General features: G+C 39.2%; 1 protein-coding gene across 3 annotated transcripts; it reads left to right on the top strand.

Moving 5' to 3' along the window:
- Positions 1 to 10,551: 10,551 nt before the first annotated feature.
- LOC124035483 (serine/threonine-protein kinase/endoribonuclease IRE1a-like) lies at positions 10,552 to 18,675 on the top strand. 3 transcript variants are annotated; one of them, XM_046348936.1, is made up of 7 exons: positions 10,552 to 10,642; positions 13,176 to 15,219; positions 15,334 to 15,497; positions 17,263 to 17,483; positions 17,683 to 17,812; positions 17,919 to 18,019; positions 18,121 to 18,675. In XM_046348936.1, the coding sequence occupies exons 2-7, from the start codon at positions 13,839 to 13,841 to the stop codon at positions 18,257 to 18,259; spliced, it is 2,136 nt and encodes a 711-aa protein (XP_046204892.1). In that variant the 5' UTR covers positions 10,552 to 10,642; positions 13,176 to 13,838; the 3' UTR covers positions 18,260 to 18,675. The 3 variants fall into 3 exon arrangements, with proteins under 3 accessions (XP_046204892.1, XP_046204894.1, XP_046204893.1); XM_046348938.1 differs by lacking the exon at positions 13,176 to 15,219 and having other exon boundaries at positions 10,590 to 10,642; XM_046348937.1 differs by lacking the exon at positions 10,552 to 10,642 and having other exon boundaries at positions 15,076 to 15,497.
- The last annotated feature ends 2,488 nt before the right edge of the window (positions 18,676 to 21,163 follow it).

Raw genomic sequence — 21,163 nt, 5'->3', positions numbered from 1 at the left:
TACTGTACTCTATTGTACTCTGCTCTACTGTACTCTACTGAGCTCTACTGTTCTGTAGTGTTCTGTACTCTACTGTACTCTGCTCTACTGTACTCTACTGTACTCTACTGTGCTCTACTGTACTCTACTCTACTGTATTCTAGTGTAATCCTCTCTACTGTACTCTACTGTACTCGACTGTACTCTGCTCTACTGTTCTGTAGTGTTCTGTACTCTACTGTACTCTGCTCTACTGTACTCTACTGTGCTCTACTGTACTGTACTCTACTGTACTCTACTGTACTCTACTGTGCTCTACTGTACTCTACTCTACTGTATTCTAGTGTAATCTGCTCTACTGTACTCTACTTTACTCGACTGTACTCTGCTCTACTGTTCTGTAGTGTTCTGTACTCTACTGTACTCTGCTCTACTGTACTCTACTGTGCTCTACTGTACTGTACTCTACTGTACTCTACTGTACTCTGCTCTACTGTACTCTACTTGAGCTTTTCTGTACTGTACTCTGCTCTACTGTACTCTACTCTACTGTACTCTACTGTACTCTACTGAGCTGTTCTGTACTGTACTTTGATGTCCAAGCTTGTGAAACAGACTTCTATGATTGGTTCAGATTTGGTCTGATCCGACCAACCAAATGTAGTCTTGTTTGGGGGCAGAGCTCATTAAAATAATAGATTATGTGTAGAAAAATACCCCCAAATTGTTTGCATAATTCTACCTTTGTGTACCGATTCAGGATACATCACCATGAAGAACATGATATTCATAACTCTGCTTTTCTGTCTAGTACAGATCAGAGACCCCAACATGAATTTCCCTTAATGCAGTTCTGTTACCGGGTGTAAATCCACTTCACTTCCTGTAGTTCAATAACCAAAAGAGATTTGTGTCCCTGTGTCATGTCATAGCTGACACTCCATTCTTTCTGCAGACATCGTTGAACATTCATTCTGAGCAGATATTTATTAAGATAGTTTTTGAACTTTGCATCTGCAGTTCTTCCAGTAAATGTGTTTTTGTAAAAAAAAAATGTCAGTGTAAATTATTAAATGTAGTCCTTGTGCATAGAGTTGTATGGTTTGTTACAATTTGAAATCAATGGGTTTTGTTTGGCCTACATTTTAAGTGAAAGATTTGAGTCTCAATGCAATTCTGTAAAGTGTACAAATGGGCAGAAGTCAAGTGAGCAGCTGGGAAAATGTTTATGGAGACTTTTACCTCACCAGTGGGGAGGAAAGACAAGCAAACACTTAACTGTTCCAGTGACACCCTCTGTCTCACTGTTTGTTCTGGGCCGGGTCAGAGAGAGACAATGGAACTGATAGGCTAGACAAGCAAACAAACTGATGCATCAGGGGACCTGTTGTTTTTAGGGTTCCAAGCCTAAGAAATGTGAGGAATCCCTTTTGTTATTATAAACTCCCTACCTACTGCTGTATATTCTAATGGCAATAAACTCCCCTTCCTACTGCTGTATATTCTAATGGCTATCAACTCCCCTTCCTAATGATGTATATTCTAATGGCTACAACTCCCCTTCCTACTGCTGTATATTCTAATGGCTATAAACTTCCTACTGCTGTATATTCTAATGGATATAAACTCCCCTTCCTACTGCTGTTTATTCTAATGGTTATAAACTCCCTACTGCTGTATATTCTAATGGTTATAAACTCCCCTTCCTACTGCTGTATATTCTAATGGCTATACACCTCTAATGCTGTATTTTCTAATGGCTATAAACCCCCCTTCCTACTGCTGTATATTCTAATGGCTATGAACTCCCTAATGCTGTATATTGTAATGGCTATCAACTCCCCTTCCTACTGCTGTATATTCTAATGGCTATAAACTCCCTACTGCTGTATATTCTAATGGATATAAACTCCCCTTCCTACTGCTGTATATTCTAATGGCTATACACCTCTAATGCTGTATATTCTAATGGCTATAAACCCCCCTTCCTACTGCTGTATATTCTAATGGCTATGAACTCCCTAATGCTGTATATTGTAATGGCTATCAACTCCCCTACCTACTGCTGTATATTCTAATGGCTATAAACTTCATACTGCTGTATATTCTAGTGGATATAAACTCCCCTTCCTACTGCTGTTTATTCTAATGGCTATGAACTCCCTAATGCTGTATATTCTAATGGTTATAAACTCCCCTTCCTACTGCTGTATATTCTAATGGCTATCAACTCCCCTTCCTACTGCTGTATATTCTAATGGCTATAAACTCCCTACTGCTGTATATTCTAATGGATATAAACTCCCCTTCCTACTGCTGTTTATTCTAATGGCTATAAACTCCCCTTCCTACTGCTGTATATTCTAATGGCTATAAACTTCCCTTCCTACTGCTGTATATTCTAATGGCTATGAACTCCCCTTCCTACTGCTGTATATTCTAATGGCTATCAACTCCCCTTCCTACTGCTGTATATTCTAATGGCTATAAACTTCCTACTGCTGTATATTCTAATGGATATAAACTCCCCTTCCTACTGCTGTATATTCTAATGGCTATAAACTCCCTACTGCTGTATATTCTAATGGATATGAACTCCCCTTCCTACTGCTGTATGCTCAGTTGGTAGAGCATGGCGCTTGTAACGCCAGGGTAGTGGGTTCGATCCCCGGGACCACCCATACGTAGAATGTATGCACACATGACTGTAAGTCGCTTTGGATAAAAGCGTCTGCTAAATGGCATATATTATATTATTATTATTATTATTCTAATGGCTATCAACTCCCCTTCCTACTGCTGTATATTCTAATGGCTATAAACTTCCTACTGCTGTATATTCTAATGGATATAAACTCCCCTTCCTACTGCTGTTTATTCTAATGGCTATGAACTCCCTAATGCTGTATATTCTAATGGCTATCAACTCCCCTACCTACTGCTGTATATTCTAATGGCTATAAACTTCCTACTGCTGTATATTCTAATGGATATAAACTCCCCTTCCTACTGCTGTTTATTCTAATGGCTATGAACTCCCTAATGCTGTATATTCTAATGGTTATAAACTCCCCTTCCTACTGCTGTATATTCTAATGGCTATCAACTCCCCTTCCTACTGCTGTATATTCTAATGGCTATAAACTTCCTACTGCTGTTTATTCTAATGGATATAAACTCCCCTTCCTACTGCTGTATATTCTAATGGCTATAAACTCCCCTTCCTACTGCTGTATATTCTAATGGCTATGAACTCCCCTTCCTACTGCTGTATATTCTAATGGCTATCAACTCCCCTTCCTACTGCTGTATATTCTAATGGCTATAAACTTCCTACTGCTGTATATTCTAATGGATATAAACTCCCCTTCCTACTGCTGTTTATTCTAATGGCTATAAACTCCCTACTGCTGTATATTCTAATGGCTATCAACTCCCCTTCCTACTGCTGTATATTCTAATGGCTATAAACTTCCTACTGCTGTATATTCTAATGGTTATAAACTCCCTACTGCTGTATATTCTGATGGCTATAAACTCCCTACTGCTGTATATTCTAATGGTTATAAACTCCCCTTCCTACTGCTGTATATTCTAATGGTTATAAACTCCCCTTCCTACTGCTGTATATTCTAATGGCTATAAACTCCCTAATGCTGTATATTCTAATGGCTATCAACTCCCCTTCCTACTGCTGTATATTCTAATGGCTATAAACTCCCCTTCCTACTGCTGTATATTCTAATGGCTATGAACTCCCCTTCCTACTGCTGTATATTCTAATGGCTATCAACTCCCCTTCCTACTGCTGTATATTCTAACGGCTATAAACTTCCTACTGCTGTATATTCTAATGGATATAAACTCCCCTTCCTACTGCTGTTTATTCTAATGGCTATAAACTCCCTACTGCTGTATATTATAATGGTTATAAACTCCCCTTCCTACTGCTGTATATTCTAATGGCTATACACTCCCTAATGCTGTATATTCTAATGGCTATCAACTCCCCGTCCTATTGCTGTATATTCTATTGGCTATAAACTTCCTACTGCTGTATATTCTAATGGATATAAACTCCCCTTCCTACTGCTGTTTATTCTAATGGCTATAAACTCCCTACTGCTGTATATTCTAATGGCTATAAACTCCCCTTCCTACTGCTGTATATTCTAATGGCTATCAACTCCCCTTCCTACTGCTGTATATTCTAATGGCTATAAACTCCCTACTGCTGTATATTCTAATGGATATAAACTCCCCTTCCTACTGCTGTTTATTCCAATGGCTATAAACTCCCCTTCCTACTGCTGTATATTCTAATGGCTATAAACTCCCCTTCCTACTGCTGTATATTCTAATGGCTATGAACTCCCCTTCCTACTGCTGTATATTCTAATGGCTATCAACTCCCCTTCCTACTGCTGTATATTCTAATGGCTATACACCTCTAATGCTGTATATTCTAATGGCTATAAACCCCCCTTCCTACTGCTGTATATTCTAATGGCTATGAAATCCCTAATGCTGTATATTCTAATGGCTATCAACTCCCCTACCTACTGCTGTATATTCTAATGGCTATAAACTTCCTACTGCTGTATATTCTAATGGATATAAACTCCCCTTCCTACTGCTGTTTATTCTAATGGCTATAAACTTCCTACTGCTGTATATTCTAATGGATATAAACTCCCCTTCCTACTGCTGTATATTCTAATGGCTATAAACTTCCTACTGCTGTATATTCTAATGGATATAAACTCCCCTTCCTACTGCTGTATATTCTAATGGCTATAAACTCCCTACTGCTGTATATTCTAATGAATATAAACTCCCCTTCCTACTGCTGTTTATTCTAATGGCTATAAACTCCCCTTCCTACTGCTGTATATTCTAATGGCTATAAACTCCCCTTCCTACTGCTGTATATTCTAATGGCTATGAACTCCCCTTCCTACTGCTGTATATTCTAATGGCTATCAACTCCCCTTCCCACTGCTGTATATTCTAATGGCTATAAACTTCCTACTGCTGTATATTGTAATGGATATAAACTCCCCTTCCTACTGCTGTTTATTCTAATGGCTATAAACTCCCTACTGCTGTATATTCTAATGGCTATCAACTCCCCTTCCTACTGCTGTATATTCTAATGGCTATAAACTTCCTACTGCTGTATATTCTAATGGTTATAAACTCCCTACTGCTGTATATTCTAATGGCTATAAACTCCCTACTGCTGTATATTCTAATGGTTATAAACTCCCCTTCCTACTGCTGTATATTCTAATGGTTATAAACTCCCTACTGCTGTATATTCTAATGGCTATAAACTCCCTACTGCTGTATATTCTAATGGTTATAAACTCCCCTTCCTACTGCTGTATATTCTAATGGCTTTGAACTCCCCTTCCTACTGCTGTATATTCTAATGGTTATAAACTCCCTACTGCTGTATATTCTAATGGCTATACACTCCCTACTGCTGTATATTCTAATGGTTATAAACTCCCTACTGCTGTATATTCTAATGGCTATAAACTCCCCTTCCTACTGCTGTATATTCTAATGGTTATAAACTCCCTACTGCTGTATATTCTAATGGCTATACACTCCCTACTGCTGTATATTCTAATGGTTATAAACTCCCTACTGCTGTATATTCTAATGGCTATAAACTCCCTACTGCTGTATATTCTAATGGATATAAACTCCCCTTCCTACTGCTGTTTATTCTAATGGCTATAAACTCCCCTTCCTACTGCTGTATATTCTAATGGCTATAAACTCCCCTTCCTACTGCTGTATATTCTAATGGCTATGAACTCCCCTTCCTACTGCTGTATATTCTAATGGCTATCAACTCCCCTTCCTACTGCTGTATATTCTAATGGCTATAAACTTCCTACTGCTGTATATTGTAATGGATATAAACTCCCCTTCCTACTGCTGTTTATTCTAATGGCTATAAACTCCCTACTGCTGTATATTCTAATGGCTATCAACTCCCCTTCCTACTGCTGTATATTCTAATGGCTATAAACTTCCTACTGCTGTATATTCTAATGGTTATAAACTCCCTACTGCTGTATATTCTAATGGCTATAAACTCCCTACTGCTGTATATTCTAATGGTTATAAACTCCCCTTCCTACTGCTGTATATTCTAATGGTTATAAACTCCCTACTGCTGTATATTCTAATGGCTATAAACTCCCTACTGCTGTATATTCTAATGGTTATAAACTCCCCTTCCTACTGCTGTATATTCTAATGGCTATGAACTCCCCTTCCTACTGCTGTATATTCTAATGGTTATAAACTCCCTACTGCTGTATATTCTAATGGCTATACACTCCCTACTGCTGTATATTCTAATGGTTATAAACTCCCTACTGCTGTATATTCTAATGGCTATAAACTCCCCTTCCTACTGCTGTATATTCTAATGGTTATAAACTCCCTACTGCTGTATATTCTAATGGCTATACACTCCCTACTGCTGTATATTCTAATGGCTATGAAATCCCCTTCCTACTGCTGTATATTCTAATGGCTATGAACTCCCCTTCCTACTGCTGTATATTCTAATGGTTATAAACTCCCTACTGCTGTATATTCTAATGGCTATACACTCCCTACTGCTGTATATTCTAATGGTTATAAACTCCCTACTGCTGTATATTCTAATGGCTATAAACTCCCTACTGCTGTATATTCTAATGGTTATAAACTCCCCTTCCTACTGCTGTATATTCTAATGGCTATAAACTCCCTAATGCTGTATATTCTAATGGCTATAAACTCCCTAATGCTGTATATTCTAATGGCTATCAACTCCCCTTCCTACTGCTGTATATTCTAATGGCTATAAACTCCCCTTCCTACTGCTGTATATTCTAATGGCTATCAACTCCCCTTCCTACTGCTGTATATTCTAACGGCTATAAACTTCCTACTGCTGTATATTCTAATGGATATAAACTCCCCTTCCTACTGCTGTTTATTCTAATGGCTATAAACTCCCTACTGCTGTATATTCTAATGGTTATAAACTCCCCTTCCTACTGCTGTATATTCTAATGGCTATACACTCCCTAATGCTGTATATTCTAATGGCTATCAACTCCCCTTCCTACTGCTGTATATTCTAATGGCTATAAACTTCCTACTGCTGTATATTCTAATGGATATAAACTCCCCTTCCTACTGCTGTTTATTCTAATGGCTATAAACTCCCTACTGCTGTATATTCTAATGGCTATAAACTCCCCTTCCTACTGCTGTATATTCTAATGGCTATAAACGTCCTACTGCTGTATATTCTAATGGCTATAAACTTCCTACTGCTGTATATTCTAATGGCTATAAACTTCCTACTGCTGTATATTCTAATGGATATAAACTCCCCTTCCTACTGCTGTATATTCTAATGGCTATAAACTCCCTACTGCTGTATATTCTAATGGATATAAACTCCCCTTCCTACTGCTGTTTATTCTAATGGCTATAAACTCCCCTTCCTACTGCTGTATATTCTAATGGCTATAAACTCCCTTCCTACTGCTGTATATTCTAATGGCTATGAACTCCCTTCCTACTGCTGTATAGTCTAATGGCTATCAACTCCCTTCCTACTGCTGTATATTCTAATGGCTATAAACTTCCTACTGCTGTATATTGTAATGGATATAAACTCCCTTCCTACTGCTGTTTATTCTAATGGCTATAAACTCCCTACTGCTGTATATTCTAATGGCTATCAACTCCCTTCCTACTGCTGTATATTCTAATGGCTATAAACTTCCTACTGCTGTATATTCTAATGGTTATAAACTCCCTACTGCTGTATATTCTAATGGCTATAAACTCCCTACTGCTGTATATTCTAATGGTTATAAACTCCCTTCCTACTGCTGTATATTCTAATGGTTATAAACTCCCTACTGCTGTATATTCTAATGGCTATAAACTCCCTACTGCTGTATATTCTAATGGTTATAAACTCCCTTCCTACTGCTGTATATTCTAATGGCTTTGAACTCCCTTCCTACTGCTGTATATTCTAATGGTTATAAACTCCCTACTGCTGTATATTCTAATGGCTATACACTCCCTACTGCTGTATATTCTAATGGTTATAAACTCCCTACTGCTGTATATTCTAATGGCTATAAACTCCCTTCCTACTGCTGTATATTCTAATGGTTATAAACTCCCTACTGCTGTATATTCTAATGGCTATACACTCCCTACTGCTGTATATTCTAATGGTTATAAACTCCCTACTGCTGTATATTCTAATGGCTATAAACTCCCTACTGCTGTATATTCTAATGGATATAAACTCCCCTTCCTACTGCTGTTTATTCTAATGGCTATAAACTCCCCTTCCTACTGCTGTATATTCTAATGGCTATAAACTCCCCTTCCTACTGCTGTATATTCTAATGGCTATGAACTCCCTTCCTACTGCTGTATATTCTAATGGCTATCAACTCCCTTCCTACTGCTGTATATTCTAATGGCTATAAACTTCCTACTGCTGTATATTGTAATGGATATAAACTCCCTTCCTACTGCTGTTTATTCTAATGGCTATAAACTCCCTACTGCTGTATATTCTAATGGCTATCAACTCCCCTTCCTACTGCTGTATATTCTAATGGCTATAAACTTCCTACTGCTGTATATTCTAATGGTTATAAACTCCCTACTGCTGTATATTCTAATGGCTATAAACTCCCTACTGCTGTATATTCTAATGGTTATAAACTCCCCTTCCTACTGCTGTATATTCTAATGGTTATAAACTCCCTACTGCTGTATATTCTAATGGCTATAAACTCCCTACTGCTGTATATTCTAATGGTTATAAACTCCCTTCCTACTGCTGTATATTCTAATGGCTATGAACTCCCCTTCCTACTGCTGTATATTCTAATGGTTATAAACTCCCTACTGCTGTATATTCTAATGGCTATACACTCCCTACTGCTGTATATTCTAATGGTTATAAACTCCCTACTGCTGTATATTCTAATGGCTATAAACTCCCCTTCCTACTGCTGTATATTCTAATGGTTATAAACTCCCTACTGCTGTATATTCTAATGGCTATACACTCCCTACTGCTGTATATTCTAATGGCTATGAAATCCCCTTCCTACTGCTGTATATTCTAATGGCTATGAACTCCCCTTCCTACTGCTGTATATTCTAATGGTTATAAACTCCCTACTGCTGTATATTCTAATGGCTATACACTCCCTACTGCTGTATATTCTAATGGTTATAAACTCCCTACTGCTGTATATTCTAATGGCTATAAACTCCCTACTGCTGTATATTCTAATGGTTATAAACTCCCCTTCCTACTGCTGTATATTCTAATGGCTATAAACTCTCTAATGCTGTATATTCTAATGGCTATAAACTCCCTAATGCTGTATATTCTAATGGCTATCAACTCCCCTTCCTACTGCTGTATATTCTAATGGCTATAAACTCCCCTTCCTACTGCTGTATATTCTAATGGCTATCAACTCCCCTTCCTACTGCTGTATATTCTAACGGCTATAAACTTCCTACTGCTGTATATTCTAATGGATATAAACTCCCCTTCCTACTGCTGTTTATTCTAATGGCTATAAACTCCCTACTGCTGTATATTCTAATGGTTATAAACTCCCCTTCCTACTGCTGTATATTCTAATGGCTATACACTCCCTAATGCTGTATATTCTAATGGCTATCAACTCCCCTTCCTACTGCTGTATATTCTAATGGCTATAAACTTCCTACTGCTGTATATTCTAATGGATATAAACTCCCCTTCCTACTGCTGTTTATTCTAATGGCTATAAACTCCCTACTGCTGTATATTCTAATGGCTATAAACTCCCCTTCCTACTGCTGTATATTCTAATGGCTATAAACGTCCTACTGCTGTATATTCTAATGGCTATAAACTTCCTACTGCTGTATATTCTAATGGATATAAACTTCCTACTGCTGTATATTCTAATGGCTATAAACTCCCCTTCCTACTGCTGTATATTCTAATGGCTATAAACTCCCCTACCTACTGCTGTATATTCTAATGGCTATCAACTCCCCTACCTACTGCTGTATATTCTAATGGCTATAAACTCCCCTTCCTACTGCTGTATATTCTAATGGCTATCAACTCCCCTTCCTACTGCTGTATATTCTAATGGCTATCAATTCCCCTTCCTACTGCTGTATATTCTAATGGCTATATATATATAGGTAAAGGTAAAGCTGCTCTATTTTGCTTCCTGGGGAACATTTTACTGGGGCCAGGTTTTTTTTCAACGACATATGCAAACAGAGACTTTATTCCTAGAATAGAAAGCAAAGTTTCTGAACTTATGTAAAAATGTGGACGCACACTTTTCATATTAAGAGATACATATTTACAGAACTGATGAAGTGTATTTAGTGAAGTCTCAAAACATAGTAGGTGAAAGATTTGTGATAAAGAAGACACCAGGCAGGGATGTTGCTATTCTTCTTAAAAGGCTATCAGTTTCATTTCCTGAAACACAGTCACATGATAAAGAGGTGTGGTTGAGTTTTTCTATAGTCTGTGGACACTTCCTCAAGCAAGTTGGTGCCGATATCACGATGACAAAATGTAAGTAACTTTAACTATTGTTTACATTTCTAACGCTAACTTAATATCATACTTTTCACATCTTAGACTATCAAAGTTTCCATTAGACATCAGAGTTTCAATTCCTGAAACACAATCACCTGACCAGCAGATGTGGTTGGGTTTATTATCACAATGACCAAATAGAAGGAACATTTAACTATCATTTACATTGCTAATGCTTAATAGGATATCATTTGTCCCTGTCTTGTTAGATTATCCTACCATCTATCACTTCATTGGATTGTGAACATTGCTGAGTTGTAATATTGGGGTCACTTAGAAATGTCCTTGTTTTTTAAATAAAAGCAATTTTGTTGTCCATTACATCAAATTTGTTATATACAGAAATACAGTGTAGATATTGTTAATGTTGTAAATGATTATAGTAGCTGGAAACGGCAGATTTTTTATGGAATATCTACATTGGCATACAGTGGACCATTATCAGCAACTATCACTCCTGTGTTCCAATGGCACGTTGTGTTAGCTAATCCAAGTTTATCATTTTAAAAGGCTAATAGATCATTAGAAAACCCTTTTGTAATATGTTATCACAGCTTAAAACTGTGTTGATTAAAGAAAAAAAAAAACTGTCCTTCTTTAGACTAGTTGGAGCATCAGCATTTGTGGGTTCGATTACGTGCTCAAAATGGCCAGAAACAACGTCAACAGTGAAGATGCGACTCCGGGTTGCTGGTCTTCTAGATAGAGTTGCAAAAAAAAGCCACATCTCAGACTGGCCAATAAAAAGATTAAGGTGTGCAAAAGAACACTGGACAGGGGAGCTCTGCCTAGAAGGCCATTATCCCGGAGTCGACTCTTCACTGTTCACTTTGAGACTTGTGTTTTGCGGGGTACTATTTAATAAAGCTGCCAGTTGAGGACTTGTGAGGCCTCTGTACGCCTATGTAGATATTCCATTCAAAGTCTGCCGTTTCCAGCTACAATAGTCATTTACAACATTAACAATGTCTACACTGTATTTTTGATCAATTTGATGTTATTTTAATGGACAAAAATGTCCATAAGTGACCCCAAGCGTTTGAACGGTAGTGTGGGGCAAAAAGTATTTAGTCAGCCACCAATTGTGCAAGATCTCCCACTTAAAAATATGAGAGAGGCCTATAATTTTCATCATAGGTACACTTCAACTATGACAGACAAAATGGGTGCCATTAATACAGGTAACGAGTGGAGGACAGAGGAGCCTCTTAAAGAAGAAGTTACAGGTCTGTGAGAGCCGGAAATCTTGCTTGTTTGTAGGTGACCAAATACTTATTTTCCACCATAATTTGCAAATAAATTCATAAAAAATCCTACAATGTGATTTTCTGGATTTTTTTTTCTCATTTTGTCTGTCATAGTTGAAGTGTACCTATGATGAAAATTACAGGCCTCTCTCATCTTTTTTAAGTGGGAGGTCTTGCACAAACTCCTCCAGTACATGTGTGCCATGCTTGTAGCATCATACCCAAGAAGAATCAAGGTTGTAATCGCTGCCAACGGTGCTACAACAAAGGACTGAGTAAAGGGTCTGAATACTTATGGAAATGTGATATTTCAATTTTTTCCATTTTTTATCAATTTGCAAAAATGTCTAAACTGTTTTTACTTTGTCATTGTGGGGTATTGTGTGCAGATTGATGGGGAAAAAAACATTTCATTAATTTTAGAACAAGGCTGTAACGTAACAAAATGTGGACAAAGTCGAGGCATCTGAATACTTCCGAATGCGCTGTACATTATTTTAATAGCAGAACACTGTAAAGTCCTTTATTCCTCTGAAGAGTATGAATTAGGCTGTTTGAGATGATTTGAATCCTAAGAAACCTGCATACACATCGTTTGAAGTACAACATACCAACATTTCTACTGTAGTAGGTCAAAGCAGTATTCTGGAAAACCTTGGACGAGCATGGGTGAGGTAGGCATGGTGATGCCCATGTGAATTTCTTTTATTTTTTGACTTCGGACCAATGCCTACTTCTCACTTAAAACATGTTTTTTTGTTTTTAATTTCAATGGTTTATTCACTGGAAGGTGATTATACAAAATTATATAACATTTCCACATGCAAAAGGTGTCTTTCAAAAATGTAATTTGCGTTTCAAATTGTGTTAATTTATTGTCCAGGGCATGGTATCCCAAAAGCATCTTGCTAAGTTCATCGCTAGAACCTTCGTAGTCTCATCGTAAAATCTCAGACCTGTTTCCCAACACTTGTTATTTAGCGACTTTCTCAAACCTCTAGTAGAACAGCTAACTGCGTCGTTAGATGCTTTTTTTTGCCCTTCAGCATCACTTTATAAGCAGAAGTTCTCCACCAAACATAGAATCAAGACGTTTATCTGTCTCTACGGCTGACAATAACTTCAGAACAAAGTTGACTACAGTACAACGTTACCAATGTCTTTGCAATTGTTATGAACAAGAATAGGGTTAAGCAAGGCTTATATGACTGTACATGACTTAACATTTTAACAGAGGTAATAATAGAGATGTCATCCCACAGATCTACTGTACCTGTAGAAGCAGAGGTTTGAAGAATGAATATCGTCCCAGGTCAAATCCAGTTCCAATTACAATTACCAATGGTGTCTGTGGTTCCAAGGAAAACGGATCCAATTATAAAATGCATTATTGACAGAAAGTTGGAGAAACTAAAGAAATTGATCAGGGGTGGCAAGGACTTGAATGGACTGTACCCTTGTGCTGAGTGGAAGGATGATGTTACCCCTTTAATTGCTGCTGTTGCATTTACAAATGACAATATTTGTACATTTCTTCTGAAAGAAGGTGCTGACCCCAACATCCAATCAACAAATGGTTGGGTTCCTTTGCATTATGCCTCAATGTCAAAAGCTCCTGTCAGTTTAGTGAGTAGACTCATCGCAGCAAAAGCAGATCCAGAAGGGGCACCAATCCAGATGTTAACTCCACTTCAATTGGCGGCTAACAATGACAGAGAAGACATTGTGAAAGAGTTGATGATGTCTGGAGCATTTGCTGAAAGAAATCTCAAAGCATATCCCGCTACTGACCAAAAGATAGCAAGCATGATTCAGAAATTCTCTTCAGAGAGTGAGAATTTTGTCAAATTGAAGATTTTTTATGATTTTTTTGTGCAATAGAACTCAAATCAGTGGAGGATCTTTTCAATGAATATGGCAAACACATGCTGGTGGTGAACCCTGTGAATCATCTCACACTATATGACATGTCTTTTAACGCCATTGGACAAAATATGGATCAGTATCGTCAAGCATCCATAAAGTGGCTGAGAGAATCTCAGAAAATTGATCTCTACATTGAGGAGGCAACCAATCGCTTGCCTAAAATTCCCAAACATTTACAAGATATGGTAGTGAATTGCTTGACAGCTGTTTTTAACATTATGAAAGAAATATCTCTTGGACTGTCACTGGTAGTAATACCCACTCTTCTGAAATACCTCACACATGAATCCAAAAGTACCCCTCAAGGACTAAATCGCAACATTTCAGTTGTCAAACTACTGTATGTGATTACTCATAAAGCTCAAAATCACAAACATGGCTGGACCCTCCCTTTTGTTGAGGAGTTATGCAAGAGGATCATCTCATTCACTGATCAAGCATATCTCGCCAATCCTCAGACCTCCAGCTTAGGTGTCTTTACATTTGGTTTGCTTGCAGATCTGTACACCTTCGATTGTGTACCTGCGATTATCACATCACGAGGGATAACCTCTGTGCCGGAGAAAATACTTGTTACTGCTGAAATGGAGATGGATGAAGACCTGAAAGAAAAGCTAAGGAAATTAGATATGTTCCTACGAAGTCCAGTCCCACCAACGGATACAACTGAACAATTGCAGGGAGTGAATCTGTCAAAGAAGAAGAAGAAGAAGAAGAAAAAAAAGAAGAAGATAATTCAGGAAGAGTTGTCGGTAGAGAAAAGTACACCTGACATGACTGAGAAGCCAGATCTTGATGCTTCATCAATTCCAGTTGAAGAATCTGGTGTACATGGGGAAAATTCCAGTGTTAAACCATTTCCCTCCACCACCGACGAATTGAAACCCCGGAAATGGCACAAAGTTAGTGAGCGGTGGAGGCCTCAGTTGGAGGAACTCAGCAACATAGATGTAGGCAAGGTTTACAGATTGGGAAATCTCAATCTTGTCGTCCATCCGGATTTCCAAATAGCCAAAGGAAGTGATGGAACTGAAGTCTTTCTGGGCTTGAAGGATGATGGTACTGAGGTAGCCGTGAAGAGAATGCTCAAGTCAAACTATCAAGATCTGAAGAGAGAAGAGGGTTTTTTAAGACTACCTCAGCTGGATAGTCCCTGCATTGTGAGATATGTGGACTTTGCAGAGGACGAGCACTTCGGTTACCTTGTTCTTCAGCTCTGTGAATACACCCTTGATGAATACATCAAAGACCACCTACCAGAGGACAAAACCCCTGTCCTGAAGAAAATAGTGCACGAGGTGCTCTGCAGTCTAAGCGTTCTGCATAGTCTAAACACAAAAATTCTGCACCGGGATATAAAACCCCAGAATGTTTTAATAGGTAAGACCAGACCATGTAGTAATTCAACAAAAATGTGGGCTAAAGAAATATTATTTTGATGTTTTATTTATTAACCTACATTTCAATGCTACATGTATATGATCTTCTCTTCAGATGTTACAGGCAGAGCGAGATTAGCCGATTTCGGTATAAGTCGACAATTGAACATGGGACAAACAACTCTACATACAATCAGTGCAGGAACAAAATGTTGGAAGGCCAGAGAAACTTTAGATGAAGACAGTGGGATCGGATATAAGAGGAGCACCGATATTCAGGTTAGTTTACTATACTATACTTTGAATACCAGACCTATTTGTCAAATTGATAGAATACATACTAAACTATGTTTACATTTACATTTACATTTAAGTCATTTAGCAGACGCTCTTATCCAGAGCGACTTACAAATTGGTGCATTCACCTTATGACATCCAGTGGAACAGCCACTTTACAATAGTGCATCTAAATCTTTTAAGGGGGGTGAGAAGGATTACTTTATCCTATCCTAGGTATTCCTTAAAGAGGTGGGGTTTCAGGTGTCTCCGGAAGGTGGTGATTGACTCCGCTGTCCTGGCGTCGTGAGGGAGTTTGTTCCACCATTGGGGGCCAGAGCAGCGAACAGTTTTGACTGGGCTGAGCGGGAACTGTACTTCCTCAGTGGTAGGGAGGCGAGCAGGCCAGAGGTGGATGAACACAGTGCCCTTGTTTAGGTGTAGGGCCTGATCAGAGCCTGGAGGTACTGAGGTGCCGTTCCCCTCACAGCTCCATAGGCAAGCACCATGGTCTTGTAGCGGATGCGAGCTTCAACTGGAAGCCAGTGGAGAGAGCGGAGGAGCGGGGTGACGTGAGAGAGCTTGGGAAGGTTGAACACCAGACGGGCTGCGGCGTTCTGGATGAGTTGTAGGGGTTTAATGGCACAGGCAGGGAGCCCAGCCAACAGCGAGTTGCAGTAATCCAGACGGGAGATGACAAGTGCCTGGATTAGGACCTGCGCCGCTTCCTGTGTGAGGCAGGGTCGTACTCTGCGGATGTTGTAGAGCATGAACCTACAGGAACGGGCCACCGCCTTGATGTTAGTTGAGAACGACAGGGTGTTGTCCAGGATCACGCCAAGGTCCTTAGCGCTCTGGGAGGAGGACACAATGGAGTTGTCAACCGTGATGGCGAGATCATGGAACGGGCAGTCCTTCCCCGGGAGGAAGAGCAGCTCCGTCTTGCCGAGGTTCAGCTTGAGGTGGTGATCCGTCATCCACACTGATATGTCTGCCAGACATGCAGAGATGCGATTCGCCACCTGGTCATCAGAAGGGGGAAAGGAGAAGATTAATTGTGTGTCGTCTGCATAGCAATGATAGGAGAGACCATGTGAGGTTATGACAGAGCCAAGTGACTTGGTGTATAGCGAGAATAGGAGAGGGCCTAGAACAGAGCCCTGGGGGACACCAGTGGTGAGAGCGCGTGGTGAGGAGAAGTTGTTGTGAAGGAGAAGTCCAGTTCCCAGAGTAGCCCTCTACAAGATCGACAGACACTTCATAATATCTGCCATTTACCACCACCTTCTGAAAGCGACTTACAGTCATGTGTGCATACATTCTATCTTTGGTCCCGGAATCGAACCCACTACCCTGGCGTTACAAGCGCCATGCTCTACCAACTGAGCTACAGAAGGACCATCAACCATCTCCCTGACCACCACCTTCTGATCAAGCCATGAACGGTCTAGCTATCTTTGGAGGATGCAGCGCTACAAAGATGATGTATTGGTTGACCTAGCTAACTATAGCTAGGCTACTCATGATGATGTGTATTGGTTGACCTAGCTAACTATAGCTAGGCTACTCATGATGATGTATTGGTTGACCTAGCTAACTATAGCTAGGCTACTCATGATGATGTATTGGTTGACCTAGCTAACTACAGTTAGGCTACTCATGATGATGTATTGGTTGTTTGTTTTTTGCTATTGAAGCATTTTGCTATTGTTATGAAAAGCGCTATAGAAATGTAATACATTATAAATGATTATTATATACTTTTCAGGTGGCCGGGATGTTAATGTATTACATCATCTCTGGTGGACATCATCCATTTGGCAAAGGCATCCATTGTGAAGTTAACATTTTTCAAGGGAAGTACACACTGGAACATGTTGAGGATGAAGTGGCCAAGGACCTCATTGAGTGGATGATCAATGAAGACCCAGAGAAGAGACCTACAGTGGAGGACACACTGGCCCACCCATACTTCTGGCCAGAGGAGAGGTGAGAAGCAGTGCTAATACTTGTCAATCAGAAGGTTAGTTAAGATCAGTGATTTACTTATAGCCATCACTATTTCCACTGGGCATTTACCTTTTTCAATGGGTTCAGATTCTAACGACGATTTATCTCAATGCAAATGTGATCACCGTTTGACACTGACCCAGTTGAATGCATTTAAAGGTACACTGTTGTTTTTCAGGAGAGTGGAGTACTTACGAAAAATTGGTAACGAGAAGGAAGCAGAGAACTGTCGCAAAGCAGACCCAGGACTCCTTCATGCTTTGGACCAGTGTGCTGAGGCGAGGTCGTTTACAAAGTGGAAGTCCAAGGTGAACAAGACGCCATTTTATACATTTTATTTACATGTACATTCGTCCTAGTGTAGTGTCTCGTCTAGTAGTAGTCACACTTACTGTTATTTATTTGTGTACACAGATACCGCCTGAGTTGATGAACAAGTTGGATGGTAAAAAGAAGGCCTACCCAGACAACACATTGGGTTTGTTGCGCTTCATACGCAACCTTCATGAGCACTAGTAAGACATATTAATAGTTTTGTCTAAAAACATGTACATGAACTTTATTTACTCTCTTACCATTGAAGGTGGTTGAATATTTTCTCTCTCTCTCTCTGAAGCATTGAGGATGCGGATTCTGTTGACATATTGACAATGTTCCCTGATCTCTTTGGATGCGTCTACAAGTTTGCGAAGAAAAAGGAGTGGAATTCAAGAAGTAGTCTGAAGAAATGGTTTCACAGAGAAGATGTAAGATAATGATTCTGACATTTGGAAGATTAAACACTGACTAACTTCTGAAATTTTGGCTTGACTTTTCTGTTGACATTAAATGACTCACTAGTGTAAAAGTGTTAGATGAATGTTCTTTAGAGGAAATCAAGAGGCTATGCAGCCCTCTGCCTCCGTTTACCTACTTGGTGTTTTGACCATTTTCTTACATCATTATAACAGTACTTATCTCATAAGCTAACATGAAATATATACAATAGTTTTTATTAGAATGTGAAATGTAACGATACTTCGTAATGTTATTCAATTTGCCTCAGTTTATTCATGGTTTGTTTACTGTATGTATAATAGCAATGACACATACTGTACATACATACAACTTCTCTGTTGAAAAGTATTGAAACGAGATGAATCTATTAATAAAGTGTAAAATCTGAATAGTATAGCCTACAGTGCATGCCTCTTTCTTCACTCTACAACAACCGGCTTAGTTCATGGAAACCCCAAAACATCAAAGATATAGAACATATACTGTTGAAGTCGGAAGTTTACATACACCTCAAATACATTTAAAATCCGTTTTTCTTTTTTTTTTCTTAAAAAAACAAAACAATTCCTGACATTGAATCCTAGTAAAAATCCTGTGTCTTCGGTCAGTTACGATCACCACTTTATTTTAAGAATGTGAAATGTCAGAATAATAGTAGAGAGAATTATTTATTTCAGCTTTAATTTCTTTCATCACATTCCCAGTGTGTCAGAAGTTTACATACACTCAATTAGTATTTGGTAGCATTGCCTTTAAATTGATTAACTTGGGTCAAACGTTTCGGGTAGCCTTCCACAAGCTTCCCACAGTAAGTTGGGTGAATTTTGGCCCATTCCTCCTGACAGAGCTGGTGTAACTAAGTCAGGTTTGTAGGCCTTATTGCCAGCACATGCTTTTTCAGTTCTGCCCACAAATTTTCTATAAGATTGAGGGCTTTGTGATGGCCACTCCAATACCTTGACTTTGTTGTCCTTAAGCAATTTTGCCACAACTTTAGAAGTATGCTTGGGGTCATTGTCCATTTGAAAGACCCATTTGCAACCAAGCTTTAACTTCCTGACTGATTTCTTGAGATGTTGCTTCAATATATCCACATCATTTTCCCTCTTCATGATGCCATCTATTTTGTGAAGTGCACCAGTCCCTCCTGCAGCAACGCACCCCCACAACATGATGCTGCCACCCCCGTGCTTCATGGTTGGGATAGTGTTCTTTGGCCCCTTTTTCCTCCAAACATAACGATGGTCATTATGGCCAAACCATTCTATTTTTGTTTCATCAGACCAGAGGATATTTCTCCAAAAAGTACGATCTTTGTCCACATGTGCAGTTGCAAACCATAGTCTGGCTTTTTTTTATAGCGGTTTTGGAGCAGTGGCCTTTCAGGTTATGTTGACATAGGACTCGTTTTACTGGATATAGATACTTTTGTACCCATTTCCTCCAGCATCTTCACAAGGTCCTTTGCTGTTGTTCTGGGATTGATTTGCACTATTCGCATCCAAAGTACGTTCACCTCTAGGAGACAGAACGCGTCTCCAACCTGAGTAGTATGACGGCTGCGTTTATGGTGTTTATACTTGCGTACTATTGTTTGTATAGACAAACGTGGTGCATTCAAGCATTTGGAAATTGCTCCCAAGGATGAACCAGACTTGTGGAGGTCTACAATTATTTTTCTGAGGTCTTGGTTGATTTCTTTTGATTTTCCCATGATGTCAAGAAAAGAGGCACTGAGTTTGAAGATAGGCCTCGAAACACATTCACAGGACATAGAATTGACTCAAATTATGTCAATTAGCCTATCAGAGGCTTCTAAAGCCATGACATAATTTTCAGGAATTTTTCATGCTGTGTATGTCAACTTCTGACCCACTGGAATTGTGATACAGTGAATTATAGGTGAAATAATCTGTCTGTAAACAATTGTTGGAAAAATGACTTGTTATGCACAAAGTAGATGTCTTAACTGACTTGCCAAAACTATAGTTTGTTAACAAGAAATTTGTGGAGTGGTTGAAAAACAAGTTTTAATGACTCCAACCTAAGCTTATGTAAACTTCCGACTTCAACTGTACATCAACAGGTCCATGTTTGTCTTCGTCTAAAATGTTGTCATCAATTCACAGCAACGCGCTGATTCTAACACAGCACAGTGACAACCAACTCCCGTGGTAAGCAGCCCTGCCATCCCATACACAAAGCTATAGGACGTTTCTCAGATTCAGATCCACTAGCAACTAAGCTACTAAACAGTAACTATTTGAAAAGAATATCCAATCATTATTCTTAATGAGTGCTATTTACATACTTTCCTCTTTGTTAATTGCCTCTTCTAATGGTCTTTATTAGGCCTGTGTTCCCTTAGACTGAGTACTCATGCTACTCAAGTAAATAAAATGTTTAAAAAAGCCAGCTGGTTTGCCACAAGCTAATAGCTAACCACTGCTAATAGCAATGCAACAAACATTCCATGTCGATGGACTAAACTGTGCTTCCAGCAGTACATTATGAGCACTGAGCTGATCTAACGCTCACCCAAGTCAATTTACATTCGCATTACCCTCCTGTACCCGGTGCTGCCGTTAGCCTCGGGGCCTCACCTGTCACACTGTATCCAGACAGCGTCAAGAAGCCCGAGCAGCTGCAACTCTAGCCCCAGGCTGCTCCCCCGGCCTGTGCTGACAAGCTGCTTTCTCACCTCTCTGATGGCACATCAAGTAAGTCGTGTGGAAGGAATTGCATTATTATATTTGTGTGATTCCTGCTCACACCTTTTCCTGTGTGTTTGTGTGTGTGTGTGTGTGTGTTTGCACACTTGCATGTTTGTAATGTGTACAGAATGTACATATGTGTGTATATGTATAGGCTATGTGTGGTTG

This window comes from Oncorhynchus gorbuscha, linkage group LG05, assembly GCF_021184085.1.
Source record: "Oncorhynchus gorbuscha isolate QuinsamMale2020 ecotype Even-year linkage group LG05, OgorEven_v1.0, whole genome shotgun sequence".
NCBI lineage: Eukaryota > Metazoa > Chordata > Actinopteri > Salmoniformes > Salmonidae > Oncorhynchus > Oncorhynchus gorbuscha.
This window is presented reverse-complemented; position numbering and strand designations above follow the sequence as displayed.

What these genes read in the sequence shown, in the direction of transcription:
- LOC124035483 (XM_046348936.1), top strand. Translation starts at nt 13,839, where the DNA reads ATGCTGGTGGTGAACCCTGTGAATCATCTCACACTATATGACATGTCT. An exon ending in TTACAAAGTGGAAGTCCAAG is followed by an intron (nt 17,813 to 17,918) that starts GTGAACAAGACG and finishes TTGTGTACACAG; the next exon opens with ATACCGCCTGAGTTGATGAA. An exon ending in CGCAACCTTCATGAGCACTA is followed by an intron (nt 18,020 to 18,120) that starts GTAAGACATATT and finishes CTCTCTCTGAAG; the next exon opens with CATTGAGGATGCGGATTCTG.